The 21,665-nt window shown below is 40.9% G+C and overlaps 1 protein-coding gene across 13 annotated transcripts in view; it reads left to right on the forward strand.

The window, feature by feature from the left end:
* Window positions 1–21,404, forward strand: part of MAGI1 (membrane associated guanylate kinase, WW and PDZ domain containing 1) — a 626,907-nt gene extending 605,503 nt beyond the window's left edge. For 5 of the 13 annotated variants that reach the window (XM_081246536.1, XM_081246525.1, XM_081246537.1 and 2 more), the window contains 6 exons: window positions 542–745; window positions 9,660–9,753; window positions 9,889–9,949; window positions 10,921–11,064; window positions 13,604–13,742; window positions 17,831–21,404. In XM_081246536.1, coding sequence (XP_081102662.1) covers window positions 542–745; window positions 9,660–9,753; window positions 9,889–9,949; window positions 10,921–11,064; window positions 13,604–13,742; window positions 17,831–18,582 — 1,394 coding nt within the window. In that variant the 3' untranslated portion in view covers window positions 18,583–21,404. Of the gene's footprint in view, window positions 1–541; window positions 746–9,659; window positions 9,754–9,888; window positions 9,950–10,920; window positions 11,065–13,603; window positions 13,743–15,816; window positions 15,906–17,830 lie in introns of all 13 variants that reach the window. The other 8 variants (XM_081246528.1, XM_081246531.1, XM_081246532.1 and 5 more) reach the window with 4 other exon arrangements.
* The last annotated feature ends 261 nt before the right edge of the window (window positions 21,405–21,665 follow it).

Here is a 21,665-nt window from a genome sequence, read left to right on the forward strand (position 1 = left end):
TTTCAGATTGGATTTTTGGCACTAGCAGACTCTTAGGCCTCACCAGACGCCCAGTGATTATTTTTTCTAAATGGAGAAAGAACAAAACATTGGCAGAAGCATAAGCAACACCTGGCGAAAATGATGTGACATGAACACAGAATGCACAAAAGCCTCCCTCCCAGTTCTGGGTTTCATGTTTGCAGCCCCCAAATAAGGCTACGGCAAGTTATTTTGGGGGCTCTTGAGAGTCTTTGGAAGTTGCTAAAGATCCGAAATTTTGCCACTGATCGAAGGAGGGAAGCTTGGGGTCCCCCCTTGTTTTGAATCAGGAAAGGACTGCAGCAATGAACTATCATTTTTCAGGGCTGTAACTTCTTAAACAAACGCCCGGAACTTTGCCAATGTTTTGACCCGCGGCACAGAGTTCTTCTTTAATAACATTTGCTTAATGCTTTAATTAATTAACACTTAACCTTCTCTTTCCCTTCTCAACCCTTTTTCTTCTCCCTTCACTCTATTCCCACGTAACTTAAAAAAAAATTAAAACTGACTATCAAAGCAGGCAATGCATGTGTGGCCATGCCTCACAAAATAGGTCGGATTATTGAGGGGAGCCCTGCTGACCGATGTGGCAAGCTGAAAGTAGGAGACCGGATCTTGGCGGTAAATGGATGTTCCATCACCAACAAGTCCCATTCCGACATTGTCAACCTCATCAAGGAAGCGGGAAACACAGTGACCCTCCGCATCATTCCCGGGGATGGTAAAGTATACCTGTTGTGTGTGTCTTTCTCTCCAGCTCTGTCTCTATCATTAGTGTTCATGTAATTGAATAGTTTTGACTTAGAGGCAGCCGTATCCATGTCTAACTGAACATACCCATCAAGCAAACCTGAGCCACTGTTACTAAATCTTACGTCACCCTCTTGACTTCATTCTCTAGCCCTGGGACCCTGTCTTGCTACAGAGAGAAACATTTCAGAAAATCTTTAACTTTCTCCGATTTATTTTGGCTTTGGTGCCCTTGTCTTTAAAACAGCAGAAAAGTTTGAGTACAGATGGTGAAGCTCGTCTGATATTCTACCTGACAATTATTAAAGATTTTTTTAAAAACGATGACGAAAATCTGAATGCGTAGTATGGTGACATCACAAAACTTATGTAAGGACAATGCAGAGCCAGTGCTCTTTTTTTTTTTTCAATCTGAATAAGCGAATGTATCAAAGTTTTTTATTTAATGGGAGGTTATTAGGATTTGTGCCTATGTGGTTTGTCCCTAATTTTTGCATGTGGATGAAAAAAGAATAAAATCTCTGTGTTTTTGATCTTTTAACCAGCCTCTATTAAACTAGGCCTATTCTTGTTTATTTGCTTGATTGGTTCAATTCAAATCTTTGGTTCTTTTGTAGCAGTGGTGATTCTGTCCCTTGGGGGGACATTTGGCATTGTCTGGAGTGGGTGCTAATGGCCTCTAGTGGGTAGAGAGCAGGGATGCTTCTAAACCTCCTACAGTACATGGGACAGCCCCCACTGTCAAAGATTATCCAGCAAAAAGTGTCAATACTCATTATTCATATTTAATAAAAATGAAGTTGATACGCTAATGTCACTAAGTATAGATCCTTCAGAGAATTAAGTCCTGTATATTGACTTCCTTCTAAGCAGACTTTGCCCTTGGGAAAGAAGTTATAGTTGTCCTAGAATGTTTCAGTGTCTTTTTTTTTTCATTCTTGCTACATATGTTATAAAATAAAATATATTCTAAAAGTCAATGAGTATTTCTCAAGAGGAAACCGTGGTTTATGGGGGAACTGTGATAAAACTCTCTGCCACTGATCTATAAAATAAGAAAATCAGAGATTTTATCTGAAAGTAATTCAGCAGATCAACATTTTTATATACTAATTGCTAGAAAGTGAGCCATATTAGTTTAAAATTCGAGTGCTGTAGACTGTGCCTTTCAGAAGAAGAAAATCTAAAACCAAACAATAAATATTTGAATATTGTTGGTCCTAAGAACAGAGACGTTCCTCTATACCAAAAATACCCCATACCAAATGCAGAGGAAAAAATAGCTTCTTGAATGATGGTCTATTTCAGCCTGCCTCAAATGCATGCTTAGTAATTTACCATCTGGTCTAGAGTCCATTCTACCAGTTCACCACTCTGGAAAGCTATTACAATTTAGGAAAGTGATCACAAGATGATAGAACATAGGTTCCTAATGGAAAGGATGAAGGAGGCCAGAAAAATTTGGTGACAAATGGTTGAGAGAGCTTAATGTAGTATATAAATTCAGATACATTTATCTCCATGCTGTGGAGAGATTTCAGAAAAATTAATCCAAAAGAAAGAGACACGGGAATTGACTGGCTGGGTCTCTGTTGGTCAGTCTTAATGTGGGAATGAGAATTTCCAAAAAGGAAGGAAGGAAAGAAAGTGCTCCTTAAGGGAAGGGCTTAGAAAAAGAGTTCACATTTGGGAAAGATGTAGATATGCAGAAGCAACTTATACTCCTGTGCACATACTTGTTGACTTAATGTAATGTTCTGCAAGGGAAAATATTTTTGGAGAACCTGAACACCAAAAAATAGAAAGCAAGATAGATCATCCAATAACAGTTGTCAATAAAAAGACATTTTTTAAAACTTCAGTCCTTCAACAGTGTAGAATTCAGACAGGCATATCACAGGCCATCTTGGTTAGAAGAAAGTAAACATTACAGTTGAGACAGTGTAGTTAAGGAACGATGTGTTGCTGAGGACGTGATTTCATTCCATGGTATTTCAGGAATTCATCACCATGGTAATAAAACTCTTCACCAATTACTTTGTAATTTTCAAAGTCCAGGTAAAGGGAATCAAGCCTCGCAGCCAGAGGGTGGGTTTGTAATGCTCATCTTTTAAATGGGGCCAAAAGTTGCCGTCTTGGAAATTAGAGTGAAGGCAGGGGAGTTAGGTTTCTGGAGAGATGGAGAGTTGCTGGAGCAAAAACCTAAAAGGATTTTGCAAAACCTAGAAGACAGAGAGTGACCATTACAATCTGATGAAGAGAAAATCATGCTGGATCCACCTCCTCTCTGTGAAAGTGTATTGGACATGGTAGATTGTAAGGTAAAAGGAAGGTGTTCTCTCCATGTTAGGGACCTCTGATCTCCTTCAGTCTCTCACTCTAGTATTTAATGGATCCAGTAGCCCAGAGGCATTTTGTTCCATGATCCTCACAGGGAGACTGAAGTTCTTCATTAGAGTGGCTTTGGAGCTCTTAGAAATCCATCTTGTCCAGGGTGCTGTTCTCAGAAACCCAAGGAGGCACTTCACAAAGAGGCTGTCTTATGAGTCAGACAGGAGATAAGCAGACCAAACTTGGAGGAGATCAGGCTAAACACTTTATATGAGCTTCTGGGCTACAGTTACTTGTCCATTACTGAGTTGAAGAAGACTAACTCATCCTTTGCACAGTTCCTCAAAGAGAAACTTACAAAGCAAGGTAGTCTTGAAATGTCACAATGTGGTTGAGCAATTTTAACAATTTTAAGTTCTTGAGGTTTATTTTTATCAAACATTCAAGTCAAAGGTGTGACAAGGATTGAACTGAACTCATCATTTTCAAACTGTCATTTAATGTTTGTGTTCTCTGACTTTATCCTGTCATGTGAATCTTCTTTCAACTCAGGATAAATATTTGCAGAATGTGTATCCAAAGATGCCTCTAAGAGATCACCCATCTACCATTAATGGAGTCATGAATTAAGGAGAGATTTGCATATAGTTAATGACCGAGGATGTCTGCAAATGAAATTCACAACCAAAATATTAATATACGGTTTAAAGGATTAAACTATACCTGGCATTAGTCCCCAAATGACTTTATTATATACTTTCCCTCTGTTTTACATAAGGCATTGTAACCATCATTTTGATTTCTTACAACAAATTGTTTTAGTTTTCTAAATAAAAAAATGATCAAATTTAAAAAAAAAAAAAAGGAAGATGCACCATTGGTTGGGCAGTGCTTAGAACCCACTCTCTATCCACTGCCTTATCTAGCTCATGCTGCTTGTTCTTTTTTTTTTTTTTTTTTTTTGCCACACTGCACGGCATGTGGGATCTTAGTTCCCTGGCCAGGGATTGAACCCATGCCCCCTGCAATGGAAGTACAGTCTTAACCGCTGGACCATCAGGGGAGTCCCATGCTCATGTTCTTTTTTCTTGTCATCAGTCACCTGATTCTCCAGCTTCACTTCTCTCTAAGTAGTTTCCCTCACTGTCCCTCTCTTGTTTCCTCACCTTTCTGGCTCCAACAAAAGCTTTGAAACATGACCACCTTGATTTGGCACTACTGTGTTGTTCGAAGTCCTGCCTTCACAGTTCTAGGACAGGCCTGGCTCAGAGTTCTCACCATCTCTGCTTTTACTACCTTTGGGACCAGGATAGGAGATGAAGTGGGGGCAGAGCCTCTTCTCCTATGAGAGATGGACAAGGGTTAGGAAATTGATCATGGCAACACAGAAAGGCCCACAGAATGGCTGAACATACTGAATTTGAACTTGAATTTTGACTAGTTACACCACACATACTTCCTACCACTTGTATTCTGTAGAAACACCCTGTGAAATCTGGGTGGAATGAGACTCTAATCAGACAGAGCAGACCCTGACTGAGCCAGGCTAACATGGAATATCATCAGATTGAATCAAGTTCAAGGTAATGAAAATATTTATGAGCTTAAAAATATATTATTTAGGGACTTCCCTGGTGGTCCAGTGGTTAAGACTCCACGCTTCACTGCAGGGTGCTCGGGTTAGGTCCCTGGTTGGGGAACTGAGATCCCACGTGCCGCCTGGCGCAGCCGAAATAAAGAAAGAAAGAAAGAATAAAAATAAAATAAAAATATATTATTTAAATATAGTCTTTTTTCTCCTGAAGTCTTTTTAAATTTTTTTTTAATTTTTATTTTTTATTGGAGTATAGCTGATTAACAGTGTTGTGTTAGTTTCAGTTGTACAGCAAAAGTGATTCAGTTATGCATATACGTGTATCTATTTTTGTACTTCACATCTCTCTGATTTAAAGTATTTGCTTGTATAGGTAATAGGGCTTGGCAACATAGATAGTGCTATTTCCTTGGCAAAGGCCTAAAAGAGTTTACTTATTTAATAGAAAGCTCTGTGGATATGATAGCTAGCATATACTCGGGCAAGAAGAGCAGGCTTTCCATCATATACATTTTAAAAGTCTCCCAAAACTGTTCATATATTTATGGCATTTAAATTTTCAAATGCTCCCTTCAGGTATTTATTACATATGTGTTTATGCATTGAAATATTTATGAAAGGAATGATTGTATCCATTGTTGATTTGCTTGGCCTTGTAATGTGGATTCCATAAGGATGGCTAAGGATATTAACATGGGAGCAAGGTTGGAATTGTAATCACTTGTCACGGAGATAACTTGAAACCCAAGATAGGCGGCACTCCTGTCAGAAGTTAGTGCCCTGATTTAGCATGGCACCGTGACAGTGCCTTGAGAGCTAGGATATGCTTGTCTTGATACACGATTGCTGTAGAAAGTGTAGTAATATCCATTTTCATTCCTCTGGGAAAGCTAAAGCCAGGTGTAAACACTGTTTAAGAAAGGATGTAGGGCACTTTTTGGAATCTATCATGAAAACAGCCAATCTGTCCATCTATCTGCCTTGGAGTTTTAAAAGTCAAATACCTTGACACCCCTTTATAAAACTGCTTCTAGGGTGTACTCTTATATCAAGCCCTTCTTTTACATTTTTTCTATTATCCGGGGCAAATTTTGCTTTGGGATAGAGATATAAATTTGTGAGAATGGGCTTCATCTCTGTATTTTAAAAAGCTGGAGAGAATTTCAGCACATACTATCTTGGTTTAATTCTCAATGAAGACGTAAAAGCTCATTTAAAAACATATAAGTTCATATTAATAGATATTAAAAAAGCATCCTGGAAATCTAGGGTATACTAAAAGTTATTTTAGTGCTCGGAGATGGCCCAGGAAGTCTAGAAGTCAAAACCAGGGTATTTTGTATCTTAATTAATCTCTGATACTGCTTAGTGAAGTTGGTGGTACTTATACAGGAAGGTAAAAGTACTTGCTTATTTGAAGGGAATGTACCAATGCGATACGATTTCCTTGACACCAGTGCATAATTCCCTTGTAAACAGAATGAAACTAAAAGTTAACTATCAGGCAGGCCCTTGGTTTAATTCCCATTGCCTCCACTTGCTCCCTGGAAGACCTTGAACATGTTGCCTACTTATTCTAAGCCTCAGTGTCTCTATCTATAAAGTGGGGGTAACTAATTGCACCTATTTCATTGAGTTGTGAGGATGAAATGAAATAGTACATGTGATAATGCACCTAACACAGTGCTTGGCGTGTTGGAAACAATCGAGATATGGTGGTTGTTCATAGATTAAGGAAAACAAGCAAAAGGAGAAAAATTCAGTGGGCTCCGCTAGGCATTTGCATATTAAATGTTAATTTTTGAAATGCTTAAAATTAAGCTTCAATCCAAAACAGATTTGCATAGAAATATGTGAAGAGTAGCAAAGGAATGATGGAAGGAAAATTAATAAAAGAATTCTATTTATATGTATGTTGAGTGATTATCTATTATATCTCATCAAACCTTGAAAATGGCATATGTATTCAAATGGTTTGAGAATGGGATCTGCCCTGCCTAGAAAACTCTGGCTACCAAAAACACCCAAGAGGGACTTCCCTGGTGGTCCAATGGCTAAGGCTCCGGGCTCCCAATGCAGGGGGCCCGGGTTCAATCCCTGGTCAGGGAACTAGATCCCACATGCCGGAACTGAGACCTGGCACAGCCAAACAAACAAACAAATAAATAAATAAATCTTACTGATTTTAAGCTTTTTTTAAAAAAAAACAACACCCAAGAACTCTAAAGGGGAACCTCTGCACAATTCAGTAATTATAATCACTTTAATTACAAGGAAACATTCTTTTTGGTATCCTGATGATGATTTCCCCATGGCCCTAGCAATCTTGTGATTTCCCAGAGAGTCTCCATAAAATTAATTACAGTGAGCAATATGAAGTTTTTTAAAATACACGTTTATGAAACTTCTGGCAAATCACATTGACAGGCTGTGCGGTCTCCTAGTCCTTTGTATGGGCACAGCAGTCAGACTTTATGAAATACCACTTAGATTTATCGCCTTGGTTGTGCCGCTTAACTGCAGTCATAAAAATGGACTAATAATATACTCAATGTTGTGATAACAGTAATAAATACATGCCACCCATAAGAAAGATGCTCATCGGGCTTCCCTGGTGGCGCAGTGGTTGAGAGTCCGCCTGCCGATGCAGGGGACACGGGTTCGTGCCCCTATCCCGGAAGATCCCACATGCCGCGGAGCGGCTGGGCCCGCAAGCCATGGCCGCGGAGCCTGTGTGTCCGGAGCCTGTGCTCCGCAACGGGAGAGGCCACAGCAGTGAGAGGCCCGCGTACAGCAAAAAAAAAAAAAAAAAAGAAAAGAAAGATGCTCATCATTTTTTGAGCAGTTTTTATGTGCCAGGCACGAGCCCAAACACTTTCCTCCCAGGTAATCTTTGCACCAGTGTTCTTAGATATTTCTGTTATGCTGTATGTGTAGATGAGGAAACTGAGGCATAGAAAGTTTAAGTAACTTTGCTTCAAGTCCCAGCCAATAAGTTGCAGAGTTTGGGTTGCAAAGCCAGGTAGTCTGACTCTAGAATCTGACCTTGTAACTATTACGCCTGACAAGCTTAAGAAGTACCACTTCCCCACCTTGGAGGGTCACAGAGCTTATTGGCACAGCTAAGGGTCCACAGGAGAAACAAAACACAGACACACAAAAACATTTCTCTTTGTTTCACCCACTATTTTTCACCCTATTTGACCACAGATTACTGTTCCCTCAGAATCTGGAGCAACATTTGGTAAAACAGATTCTGTGGGAGACATCATTCTAAAGCATGAACTGGATTCACATTTTAGTTCACCTGATCTAGTTACATTTTCTTACTAATCTTGCGCCTTCGCTATCCAGATCATAATCTTTATAGAGCTGGAATAGAAACTGTTAAAATCGTATTTCAACTTTGTAATTTTGCAGAGAGTTTAAATAACTTATACACGTTACCACAGTAATAAATATAAAGTAGAAGTAGTAGCAAGGGCCACAGCTACAGTCAGTGTGTATTGAGTGCTTACTACATGTCAGGTACTGTGCTAAACATTTCATATATTTTCACCCAAGAAAAGGGAATTATTGTCATCATCCCCTTCTATCAGATGAGGAAAACAAGGCACACAGCTAATGAGTAGGGGACAAAGGGATTTGAACCTGCGTCTGGTCTCCAGCCCTTGCTTTTAACGCCTATGTGTAATGAAAATAAAATAACAGGAAGTCAGACCTAATCTGAGTAGTATTTTTAGGAAAGTAAAATGAAAGATTTTTTGGGATTTTACTTTAGGAAAGTAAAATCCTAAAAAATTAGGATTAGTGAGATGTCCATAGAAACTTGGTTATACATGATGGGTAGATACATGTATTCCACAAACACTGGAGTGCCTACTGTGAACCACAGGACTCCTAGACACTTCAAGATTTCACAGCACACTATGAATTAAATGGGCATTTATAGGCTAATCTAAGAACTTCACCACCACATTTAGCATTTTCTTGATTAGAAAACGTGTGCCAAGTTCCAAACAGTCAACCTAAAAATAAATATTAATAGTGTAACTTGCTCATAGTTGCTTACTATCTTCCTTGACCTTAATGGAGAAATAATTAGTAATAGAACATATAACTATTACAATGTGAATGATTATGTTTTCATATATGCATGTTGGTTTGCAATCTATAGGCACGTTCATGAGTGTTTTCAAATTCTGGGTCTCCAAACTCCCAGAGATCAATGAAGTTGCTTATGAATGTGTTTAGTGGAGAAGAAAGGCAATTTTCATAAGAATATAATCATATTCATTACATTAGGGTGGCTTCCTGATCTGTACAACTTAGATTTATAAACTCCAGCTCTAACTAATGCAAGTTTTAAAATTAACTCTTCATGGGTGAATCCAGGCGAGGTCTCACAAGAATTCCACATTTTTAGTTGTGCTTCATTAAAAGCTTTGGGGAAGAAAGTAGATGTTATGTGCGTGTGTGTTTAACAAGATGTTGGTGCACTTTTGATTTTAATAGTTACATGAGAAAATCAAACAGACTCACTAAAGATCGCTGAAAAATTGCAGGAAACATTAGCAGAGACATTATCAGCCTGTAGAATTATGGGAAGTAATTCTGGTGTGGTGCCATGATTTGATGGGCCTGCCCTTTATAAGTGATGGGGGAAGAGTGAGAGGCACCTACCTTGGCTACAATTTTAAAGTACCATTTTCTTGGGTAAACTCTTTCTTTCATTTGTGGAGATGTCTGATTGGGAGGAGGGTAATGGGGGTGTACGTGGCTCACATCATAGAAGATCTTAGAATGGTCCTTTAAACTCTTGTTGAGAAATTCAGTTCAAAACTGTTTGAAGTGGTGACGGAGAAGCCAGACAGAATTCACAGGTGAGGCTTCTGCACACCTGGTGTGACAGTGTCTTCTCTGGGGCCTTCATTTCCTGATGCTCTGTCTTACCCTGCAGAGTCTTCGAATGCCACTTTGCTGACCAATGCGGAGAAGATTGCCACCATCACCACCACACACACCCCTTCGCAGCAAGGGGCCCAGGAGACCAGGTCAGACATGGCTTTGGTTTCTTTTGTTACTTTCAAGGGGAAAAAAGTAACTCCTGTTGTGACGATGCTCCTCCTTGATTCTTTCCCTGTCTCCCCATGGGATGTTCTTATACTTTTTTTCTCTCGCTTTGGCAGGAATACCACCAAACCAAAGCCGGAATCTCAGTTTGAGTTCAAAGCACCCCAGGTAACACAGGTGAGGGCCATTTCTCTTTTTTCCTTGTTGGCTTGGTGTGTTTCCTTCCAACTTTCTAAAGCTATTTTTACCAGGTATCTTCTATAAGTTACCCTCAATTAAAATAAATAACCTTTTGTGAGGGGTATGTACTAAACATGTACTCATATTGGTTTGTCAAGGAAATGACATTTTATTTTACTACCTTTGAAAAATATTCCTAGACATCCTTTTCTAGGCAGGGCTTGGGGGGAAACCCAAACAAAATAAAAAGCTATAATTATCTCAAGGATTGGTGATCAGAGAAAGAGCAAAACAGCTCATGTCTGCTCATGGTACTCATAAAGGCATTTATGTCAAGAAAATGTCTTTTTGTTAAGGTGTTTCTCAGACTTGTGAATTTCAGGTGAGACCCCTTAAATCTACCCAGCTGTCACACAAGGTGGTAATGGAGGGTACACAAGTAATAGCAGGTGAAGCAAATTTGGGAAACATGGGGTGATACAGAGTTAAATAGGTTTTTTTCTCCCCCTGACTGGCCTTCTCAGAGCCTTCCCTAATCCATTCCTGATTCTCCTTAATCAGCATAGGTACCACTGTCCAGATGTATGGAGGTAGCTGTTGGTATCCTAATGATGAGATGTTTTCAGATGTTGGGCAGGGAGGCTGAATACCCAGCAATGTGCTGGATGATATTATTTAATGAAGGATTTTCCTGCCCCAAACGCAAGTCGCAGCCTCACCAATTAAACTTTAATATATGCGTGTTGGCATGCAATCTGTATGCACACTCATGAATGATTTCACATTCCGGATCTCCAAACTCCTAAGGTTAATTGATATTAATAAACAATCAAGAACCACCAAGAAGGGGATAGAAACTGTGCCTTTGTGTCAAATGAGCATAATGGAGAATGTTGGGGAAGAGGGAGAGAGAAATGTGTGTGGATTTAAGTCCTCCCAGAATGACTGCACTTAATTTCTTTGAATAGGAGCAAGATTTTTACACGGTGGAACTGGAAAGAGGTGCCAAGGGATTTGGCTTTAGTCTTCGAGGGGGCCGAGAGTATAACATGGACCTCTATGTTCTGCGCTTAGCAGAGGATGGTCCTGCAGAAAGGTGTGGAAAGATGAGGGTAAGTAGAGAGAGGCGTCTGGAGTGGACATAAAGAAGTCACCTGCAGTGACTTCTTGACATCCTGTGGTTAGAACCTGCACGTTCATGAGAATTACATGTTTCTAAAGCTTTCAGGACACTCCAAGTGCAGGACGCCCACCCTAGCATAAATCTCTCCCTCAAGCATAGTTAGCTGTAGCTGCTAAAGTTAGGTGAGCTCTTCCAACTCTGAGGTTGAGTGAAGGATTAAAGTCACTTATGAACTTATTAACATGGATATTGTCTGAATCCCATCTCCATAGTTCTTTTACTTAATCTCATGGGACAGGCACATCACTTCCCAGGGATTCCTGGGTATCCCAGCATGCTTCAAGAGCAGGAAGCCGTGTGGTTCTTTAGGTTCTGGGTGATGAGCTCCATTCAGTCTCTAGCTAGTCACTGCCGCCTCCCCCTAGGCCTCGGGAATGATTTAACACTCTGCGTTAGCAGAGGGCCAAGGATTCCATGGCGTGACTATTCAGGGTCACTAGGTAGTCGTCAAAGCTGCAAATTTTAAATGCACATGTGCCAAAAGTCCAATCTGCTCTGTTTAGATATCTAATACCTCTTACCACCTATGAATATGTTGCTCTCCTGGGCAGATCAGATGATTAGAAAAGAAAAAATCATCTGCTCATTAGAGATAGGGGGCATAGATGGAGACATACATAAGGGAACAATTTGCAAGGAATTAAAGAAATTGAGAGTCAGGCCAGGAAATCAAAAAAGTGATTAAAATTAGCCCTGAGCAGAAAGAGGGAAAAGAGTGACCAAAGGTGGGGAATTCAATGCTTGTAACTTAAGACAGAATCTTGAATTTTATGTTTCTTCAGACTGAATTTTTTTTTTTTTTTTTTTTGCGGTACATGGGCCTCTCACTGCTGTGGCCTCTCCCGTTGTGGAGCACAGGCTTGGGACGCGCAGGCTCAGCAGCCATGGCTCACGGGCCCAGCCGCTCCACGGCATGTGGGATCTTCCCGGACCGGGGCACAAACCCGTGTCCCCTGCATCGGCAGGCGGACTCTCAACCACTGCGCCACCAGGGAAGCCCCAGACTGAATTTTTTAATGACCTTTTTTTTTTTAATTGAGAAAGTAGACCATGAATGTGATTTTTAAAAATTAAAGGAAACTGGTGCATAGTAAAAATATAGTTTCCAGGGTCAAACTATATACCAGTTTCTTGTATATCCTTCCTCTATGCATACACATGCATAATTTGTGCATGCATATATGGTGGTTTATATTCCTTTTGTTTATATTTCAAACACATGGCATATGCTTTTCCATGTCTTTACTCACTTAAAAAAGTTTTCAGTTGAAAGAAATACCACTATTACGATATTTTGAATAATGTTGTATAGTTCACAAGACATATTGTAATATTCGATTGGACCCCCTCAGCATGGTAGGCATGGGTTGTTATCCTCCCCTTATACAGATGAGGAAGTGAACTCCAAAAAGTAAAGGACTTAGCCAAGATCACTTAGCTAACAAGTGATAGGACTCAAATTTAGTCCTTTAAACTCCAAAACCAGTCCTTTCCTCTTCTACCTTCTAGAATATGTGCTCCATGAGAGCAAGGATCTGGCCTGTCTTGTTTACTCCTTTGCCTCCAGTGCCTGGAATAGTCACTGACTCATAGTAAATGCTGCAATCAATGTATCAGCCAGGAGTGTGGTCTTATCTGAAGGCTCAGCTGGGGAAGGATCTGCCTCTAAAGCTCACTCACAGGGTTGTTGGTAGGATTAGTGCATCTTGGGCTGTTGGCCCAAGCCATCCCTCATTTCCTTATGGTAGACTCTGTAGGGCATCTCACAGCATGCATCAGAATGAACAATTGAGAGAACAAAAGAGGACAAGTAAGACAGAAGCCAAGGGACTTCCCTGGTGGTCCAGTGGTTAAGATTCTGTGCTTCCACTGCAGGGAGTGTGGGTTCAATCCCTGCTCAGGGAACTGAGATCCTGCATGCCGTGAGTTGTGGCTGAAAAAAAAATTTTTTTTAATAAATGAAATATTTTTTTAAAAAGACAGAAGCCGAAACCATTTTGTAACCTTATCTTTGAATTGACCTCCCATCATATTTGCCATATTGTTTGTTAGAAGTAAGTGACTAATTCCAGCCCACGTCCAAAGGAAAGGAGATTACACAGCATATGAATTTAAGGAGGCAGGGATCATTGGGAGCCATCCTAGAAACTGTCTGCCACATCCGCCTCCCCTCAACTATTAATATTCCCTTTGCTACTTTATTTTTTTTAGCACTTGACACTGTCTAGTGTACATGCATTTTTATCATTTTCTTATTGTCTTTCCCCCACTAGAATATCATCTCCATGAGGACAGGGATTTGGGGGTTTTTCCACTACTGTATCCTAAACAATAGAAGATTTTTCTGGAACATGTTCAATAAATAGTTAGTGGGTCAATAAATGAAAGAATTTAAAATTACAAAGCACCTCAGTAGCTGGTGAAACCCTTTTGTGATCTTCTCACTTGGCTCTCTCTTACTTTGGCAGGTTGGTGATGAAATTTTAGAGATCAATGGCGAGACCACCAAAAACATGAAGCATTCTCGGGCTATTGAACTGATTAAGAATGGTGGCCGCAGAGTGCGTCTGTTTCTGAAGCGGGGAGATGGCTCCGTACCAGAATATGGTGGGTCAAACTATGAAAACATTCCTTCCTTCCCTGGCATGACTCCATGAATTTGTCTCCAGAACTGCAGCAGGAAAGTCTTTTTGTTTCCCCTATTCACCAGTGTCTTACCAGCCTCTCGCACCATGTGATTATTTGCCTCGCTTGTTCTGAAATCTCTACACATTTCATCCTTTTGCTTGCTTACGTGGACTGGGGCATGGCCTAAGACGAGCTCTTTATAGCCCCCTTTCTGATAATCAGAGAGAACATTTTGTCTAGTCCGACCAAGAGCGAAGGAATGTTTGTTTGAACTGTGCCAAACTGTTTCTCAGATCCAATTCTTAGCACAAAATGACTCGACTCCTTTTAAGAAGCAGGAAAGCAGGTTTCCTGAGTGATACGTTGAGGCACAATTCTTTTTTTTTTTCCTCTCTCTCTCTTTTTTTTTTTGGTTACTTGATATCTTTATTTAAGAGGCGTGAAATTTGGAGATGATTTGGGGGCCTTGCTCACCTCCTTGATGCTCTGTATGCAATACTTCTGCATCCCCCCACTGGTCCCTACCCCACATCAGACCACCTGAGCCCACTGCTACAAAACAAACAAAACTGTTGGCATATTAACCATATGTTTTTAGGTGATAAAGGATGAAATCGATTCCCAGTGCCCATCGTGAGGGAAACACGTTACTATACCTTTCCTGTGAGGAAAGCCAGCTTTTATCTAGAGTTCCTTTGTCCTATCTGTAGACGTGATTTGACTAAACAGTAATGCTCTTCACCTAGCCTAGTGTTCTGATGGTGAAATATTGTATATTATAATAATTACGTCCTATTTATTTGAGATTCTTGTTTTAAAATTAAAAAAAAAAAAAAAGCTATGCCCTAGATGTAGGGCTTTTCTTCCCAACCAAAGGTCTACAAAAGTTTCTATAGAAACTGTGATTGAATGGTCCCCATATACGTCGGTCCCCTTTATTAGGGATTTATCTGTTGTCACCCTCTTCTCTGAAAGTCATTTGGCACAATTCCCAGTTGCGTTTTGGACTTGATGAGATACTTAATTCAGATGCAGCTCAAGGAGAAGGAATAACCCCTTTGAAGGACAGCCTTCCCAGGTGTTGGGCATTCATGCAGGCGCAAAATACAAGGGGCCCAAGGCAGGGGGGGTGGGGGGGGATGGGTATCAGATGAGGCCCCTTGAGACATGGCCAACCACGGGGGAGGTATTTTGACAACATTAAGATGCCACAGCTTTGCACTGTACTAAACCTTGACCATAGGTGTATCGATGCCACTGAAACTGTGTAACATTATCTCCCTTTTCTGTCTTCCCTATGCTTCTGTTGGATGTGATCTTTCATTTGCGAGTCATCGTCAGTAACCTGTGTACCTTCTCAAAACCTATGTCTGTTGCACTGAGGATGAAAATCCAACACTAACAAATGTTCTTTGGGCTAAAAATAAAGATCATTGAGATACACAGTTTTTTTCCAAGAAGGGTTGAACCGTGCCAGGGTTGTGCTCCTGTAATGTCTCCATGTGTCATTGGGACTAAATCTCTCTAATTCTATTGATTAGAGTCACAAATGGGTTATAATATGTTAAGTTCCAATATTTTTCTGACTTGATTGGAACCTGCTTCTCTGTGAGGCTATTTTTGTAATGAGTTTTTTGTACTTAATTTAACTGCCGTGGTCTTGGGGGAGGGGGGATGGAGGGAGGGAACTTTGTTCTTTTGTTGTTTATTGTTAATGCTCTCCTATGCCAGCCTGTCATTGTTCCAGTTGTTTGGAAAAAAAAAAAAAAAAAAGAAAAAGAAAAAAGGATGCATCCATTGTCTGGGTTCTCGAGTCACCTTATCTGGCTGTCTGAAAACGTCACTGTTCTGGTTTTGGTCTCTGCAGCCTTATTTGAGTGTTGCCTTAGACTGTCTGACTGGACAAATAAACTCTCTTTGCCCTGTGTTAACAAATGCAGATTTTTTTTTTTCTTTCCTCTTTGTTATAGGGAATCTAAATGTTCAACTTTTTCTCTTTCTCTCTTTCTCTTTCTCTCTGACTGTTCTTGGTGCTGGGCCCTCCCTTCTACAGCGATGATACCTCCTAATATCGCTGCATGTATGAGAAATGAAAAGCTCGGGGAGGCTTGCTTCTACCTTATGGGCCATAATCAAACTACGGTTTGTAGCTCAATCAATACTAGGTGTTTCTGTGCTGTGGCCTAATTTCCTCATTGCTTCTGCTTTAGCTCTATTTTGATATGTTTGGCAATTCATTCTGAGCACCCTGCGTTCTTTGAATTGTAAGTACACCGCTGACCCTATGGAAGCCTTACTCTCCCTTCTCTTAAAAGTAGGTGTAAGAAATCCCAAGATTAGATTTATGATAGTCATTGAAGCCCCTTTCCTCACCTAGATCCTAAAATGACTTCATAAGCTTCTGCGTGTGTTCATTCTGGAAGCCTACCCTGCATTCAGAAAAAAACAAACCTCAGATCACAAAGCTCTCACTTACAGGGATAGGGCTTTGATAGACAGGAAGATGAGATTTCCTACCCAGTTATCTCTTGGCAAATGACAGCCCACAGGCCAAATCTTGTCCGCAGCCTGTTTTTGTAAGTAAAGTTTTAGTGACACATCGCCATGCCCGTTTCTTTTATGTGTTGTCCATGGCTGCTTTTGCACTATAGTGGCAGGTGAACAGTTGTGACAAACTATGCAGCCTGCCAAACCGTAAATATTTTACTCTTTGGGCCTTTACAACTTTTCCCTTTAAAAAGTTTACTGATTCCTGCTCTAGGCTATATTCCTGCTTTTGTTAAAACCCACCCTAGGTTTTGGGAGATGGTTCGTGAAAGAGACTAATTGCTTAATGCTGACCTTGTTGGCTCATGAAGGATCCTTAAGGGGGCACCCATGATTCCTTCTCCCCTGTGACTGTGGCCCTGGTTTGCCCTGCACGCTGCGGCACATCATTTCAGGTGCTTTGCCTGGAATGCAATAGTGTGTATGACTTACTGGGTTTAGGTGTGACAAAGCATCCCTGTTTTGAAAAGAGCTGTCATAAATCCGGGATGCTACCTAAAACATTTGCAGCGTCATTTCAAATAGTTTAACAGTAAATAGGAGCCCTGTGGGTTGCCCTGCTTTTTAATCTATAGACAGCGTGAGGTTCTAAGAAGCTGTCCAGTGACTTCACGGCTCAAAGATGTAATTATGGCTGCTTCTATAGCATCAAGAAAAGTGCCTCTATCCGAACCCCATCTAATGTCAAATGTGATTCTGACAGCCTCTCTTCCACTCCCTTTTATCTGTCAGAAGACTCTACAGTTTAAAAACAGTCCCTTAAACTTATGCAAAAGTAAAGAAAATAGTTGAACAACATTCACAAAGGTAGAGAGAATGTTTAATGGACCCTCCCATAATGTCACAGTTGCCCATCATCAACATCTGGCTGTGTTGCCTCTGTAATCACCAGGCTGGATAATTTTTTTTTTTTAAATAGAAGTATACTTTGCTTACAGTAAAATGCATAAAGCCTGAGGGTCCAGTGCAGTGAATTTTTACCTCTCTATGCACTCGTTTAATCCCCACCCAGATCAAAAGATAAACTCTTTACATTCCCCCAGAAAGTTCCCTCATGCCCCTGCAGGTCAATAGCCCAGGTTGTTTTTAAGCAAATTAAAACAAGTATTCTTTAAAGAAAGGGATATTTTCTGTCATGGGGGCTGGGGGGTGGATCAGAGAGGAAGGAGGGTAGAGTGGGGAAAAAAGAGCAGGAGTTAGGGTGGGGACATTTTGATACTTTTAGACAGACTATTTGGGTTGTGCCTTTAAAGACTAAACTCATGACTGATGTTACGAGTTCTTTAATGATCTATGAGTATAAAGAACAGTAGGCTAGCTGTGGAAAGCCACATGTACCAGTTTTTTAACCCTGACTAGTTGCAGTTAGACTTAAATTAACCAAGAGTCAGTTGGCTTTGATTCTGACTGCTGTAACAGTCGTTTGTTTGTTGTGACCAATGGGCTCTCACGTGTGCGGGTGGAGACAGGAGCCGAGGTCCTTGGTACCAAACTGTTGCTGTGGTTTCTCTTCCTCGCAGACCCCAGCAGCGACGGGAACGGCCCTCCCACCGGTCCACAAGGTGTTCCGGAAATGAGGGCCGCGCCCCCCGACCGCCGACAGCATCCATCATTGGAGTCCAGTTATCCACCCGATCTTCACAAATCATCACCACATGGGGAAAAGCGGGCACACGTGAGAGATCCCAAAGGCAGCAGAGAGTATAACAGACAGCCCAATGAGCATCACACATGGAACGGAACTTCTAGAAAACCCGACAGTGGGGCTTGCCGACCCAAGGACCGGGCACCCGAGGGACGAAGAGATGCCCAACCCGAGCGGATGGTGACCAATGGCCCCAAAAGGAGGCCCCCGGAGAAGCGGAGGGAGGGCACGAGGAGCGCTGACAACACTTTGGAGAGGAGGGAGAAGCAGGAGAAGAGGGAGGTTTCCCCGGAGAGGAGGCGAGAGCGGTCCCCAACCCGCCGGAGGGACGGCTCCCCTGGCCGGCGACGGAGGTCTCTCGAGAGACTCTTGGATCAGAGAAGATCTCCGGAGCGCAAGAGAGGAAGCTCGCCCGAAAGGAGAGCCAAATCCACAGACCGGCGGCGGACCAGGTCCCCCGAGCGGAGGAGAGAGCGGTCCCTGGAGAAAAGGAGCAAAGAGGACAAAGGCGGCCACCGAGAGAGGGACGAGACGAGTCTGAAACAGGATGCCGGCCGAAGTTCCAGACACCCCCCAGAGCAGAGGAGGCGACCCTACAAAGAATGTAGCACCGACCTCAGTATCTGAGACCCTGAATCACATTCCAGCCTTTACCGTGTCAAAGGTTCTAAAGAGGAAGCTCACAGACCTGAAATCATTTAGTTTCTTACCTAGTGAAGCGTCTGACATCAGCCTGATGATTCTCTGACTTGCGAGAAACATTCGATGCATTTGAAATCTTATAAGAAAAAAGATATATATATATGAAAAGTGTTGTGCCTGATGTATCATATTAAAGAAAGTATTTTTAAATGCATACTTTTTTGGAAATTATTTGCCAAATGCTGCCCCCAAGGGATATAAATTTTGTTTCTACATAAACTGTAGAATTGTCAAGAATTGTTCCCTTTTGGGGGGAGCGACCTTTTTCTCTCCTGGTAAAATGGGGCTGTTGATCATTTTCTCTAAGTAAGGAAAATCATTGATCAAGTTTAATTAATTCGATAGAGACTTATGTAGTGATGTAGTGCTATACTGTAGTTAGGAGTTTTTCTTGAAAAAAAAGAAAAGAGCAAAAAGGCAAAAATTATATTTGTAAAAGCTGAGGACTCTTTGGAATGGATTAGGATTGCCGATGATCCTAAAATTATGCAAACTGTATGAAGAGACTACTATCGCAAATGAAGGATATTTATAGTTAAACGACACAGCACAAAGAAATGTTATGTTCTCAAGTTATAGTTGGTTCAGAAAACAGTTCGTACTCTCCCTGGCCGTAGAAAGGTGCCAAGAGGAGAAGGTTGGCCGCCATTACCCAAATGCAGCCCAAGCACAGATGCTCAGGTTCATTAGCATCACCAACATCTAATGAGATTTCATTAAGGCAGTGCCATCACAGCTTTGCTCAACTACTAGAAGGAATGGATAACAAACACCTTCTGTGTTGTCTTGCCTGATTTGAGGCCGAACAGGAGATGGAATGGGGGACAGTGTGCCCGGCATGAGGAGCCCTAAGAATTGCCAGTACAGAAAGTATGTTCCCCCCTTTTAGCATAAGCCCGCGGTTGCCCTTTGCCAAACTTGGGAGAAGGGAGTAAGCCGTGTTGGAAGGAACCTCTCTGTTAATGTTTAAAAGAACTGAGGGTTGGGCATGCTCATTCTTAGAAATGCCAGTTTTCCTTTGGAACCATAATGAAAGTCTCCAGGATGATTGAAAGGGAGAGAAAGATGTGATTTCAGTGGTTCTTCATCTAGCTGGCAAACCTCTGCCCTTATGACCCTGTTCTTTGAGTCTTTCGACAGAGCAAAACATAGTGATTTTTCTTTGATAAAAGACCCATTCTTTTGCTATCTCACAGGAGGTTTGGTTGGGTCGGCTGTAGCCCCAGGATGCGGTTGAAATGGATTACTGCCTAGCTGAGCCAAAACCTTTGCTTGTACCTGTTGGACCACTGCAGCAAACCGCTGCTTACGATGCATTGTGTATTTCCATAGTACTGTTTTGCATTTTCCATATAGACACAAATCTTTGCAAGTCAATCACTGTTGTTCTCATGGTACTGTTTAAAAAAAAAAAAAGGAAAAAGAAAAAAAATGGAGAAAACCAGCCAATTACCATGTGTACAGAGTTAAAAATTGTAATTAATAGAGCCTGTTTTAAAAACAAACAACTGTTGCCTTTTTTTCTTGTATAAAAGAGAATTTATGACACAAAATTTAGCTGTGAGGAATGTGATATGTGTTTATATTTCTGAATATGGAACAAATTGATTCATTGGGATATATTTTACTGTAAACTAAATCAGGTATGTAAAGCTGTTTTAAAAATGGGAGACTATATAAGTAATTCTCTAAAGCTTTAGTTGGTTTGAATATCATCATTTCCTCCATGGTGAGCCTGCTTGTGATTTATTAAGCACTTGTTTGCATTTCTGTTTTTCATTCATTTCTTGTGGTGTGCTATGGACTTAATGCTCTTTCTGTATTGATGAAAAGCAGTATGTGGGCCAATCTTTTTATAAAACACTATGCATATATAAATATTACATTGTTCATAGCTTTATTTGACTTATGGGTTTATACATAATATTAGAATGAATAGCTGTCATTGTGTGGACATGCACAAACTAAGTTCCTTTCCTGGAACAGACACAACTGTACATTTCTATAGCTAATGAAGAGGAAAAAGTCTGTGACTGCTATTTTTATCTTCAGAGTTTTCCATACAGAGCATACATTGAACTACAGTAGTAAGGCGGAGCTGAATAATGATGTTCTTTTTTCATCAGTTTCCTAAGAGCCAACTTGGGGATTTTATTCCTAAGGCTCCACTGCTAGAAATTCTCTCACTCTTTCTAGCCAAATCCATGATGTTAAATGATGGATGCTTTCAGTTGTGGTCCAGAGTTTTAAATAAATGACATCAAGAGGTGGATTTTTGGAGTACATCGTGAAGTTAACATTTTGATGTCTTTCTTGTTGTCAGAGATGATACTTGACATCTTAAAATCTATGTGCTACCCACCTGGGCTTGGCTCCGTCTGTGAAGACTTTTGATGTGGCAGTGCCATCTGAGTTCCATGTACCAGATTTGCTTTGGAAATATCGTACTGTACAGGGACTATGCATTAAGCAGAAAGGTAGTGTTTTCTCTGAACTACTGTAACCTTAAATTGGAGACTGATTCTTTTGAGCCTACTTTCCCTAGTTCCCCACTTCATGTACATGTCTTGATGAGAGATGATATGGATGAGTATTTTGTATGATTAAATCAAACCCTATAGGAACTTCCCTCCCACCCATGACACAGTCAATGCCTGAAAGAATTTTGTGGGGAGAACTGAACACCCTACTTGTATTTTTTAAGTTTCTTTTGTGAAAGATTTTTTAATGCATTTTTACTGTAAAAAAAATACATGGAAATGTATGCATTCCATAACCACGATTGCTTCTGGATTGATATCTTTCTTGTCTCCGTGTTATCTCAAATATATCAGGGTCACGTAACCAAGACAGAGTGTCTGGCTCCCAATGCGATGAAATGTCACACCATTCTGTTGAAAGGGAAGGGAATGATGGTCTTGCGATAGTATTGTGCCTTGCTACTCAAAGTTTGGCCCATGGGCCAGCTCCCTCCTCATCAGTGGAGAGCATGTTAGACATTCAGAGTC

Source organism: Mesoplodon bidens (genome assembly GCF_964165515.1).
Source record: "Mesoplodon bidens genome assembly, chromosome: 10".
In the NCBI taxonomy this organism is placed as follows: Eukaryota; Metazoa; Chordata; class Mammalia; order Artiodactyla; family Ziphiidae; genus Mesoplodon; species Mesoplodon bidens.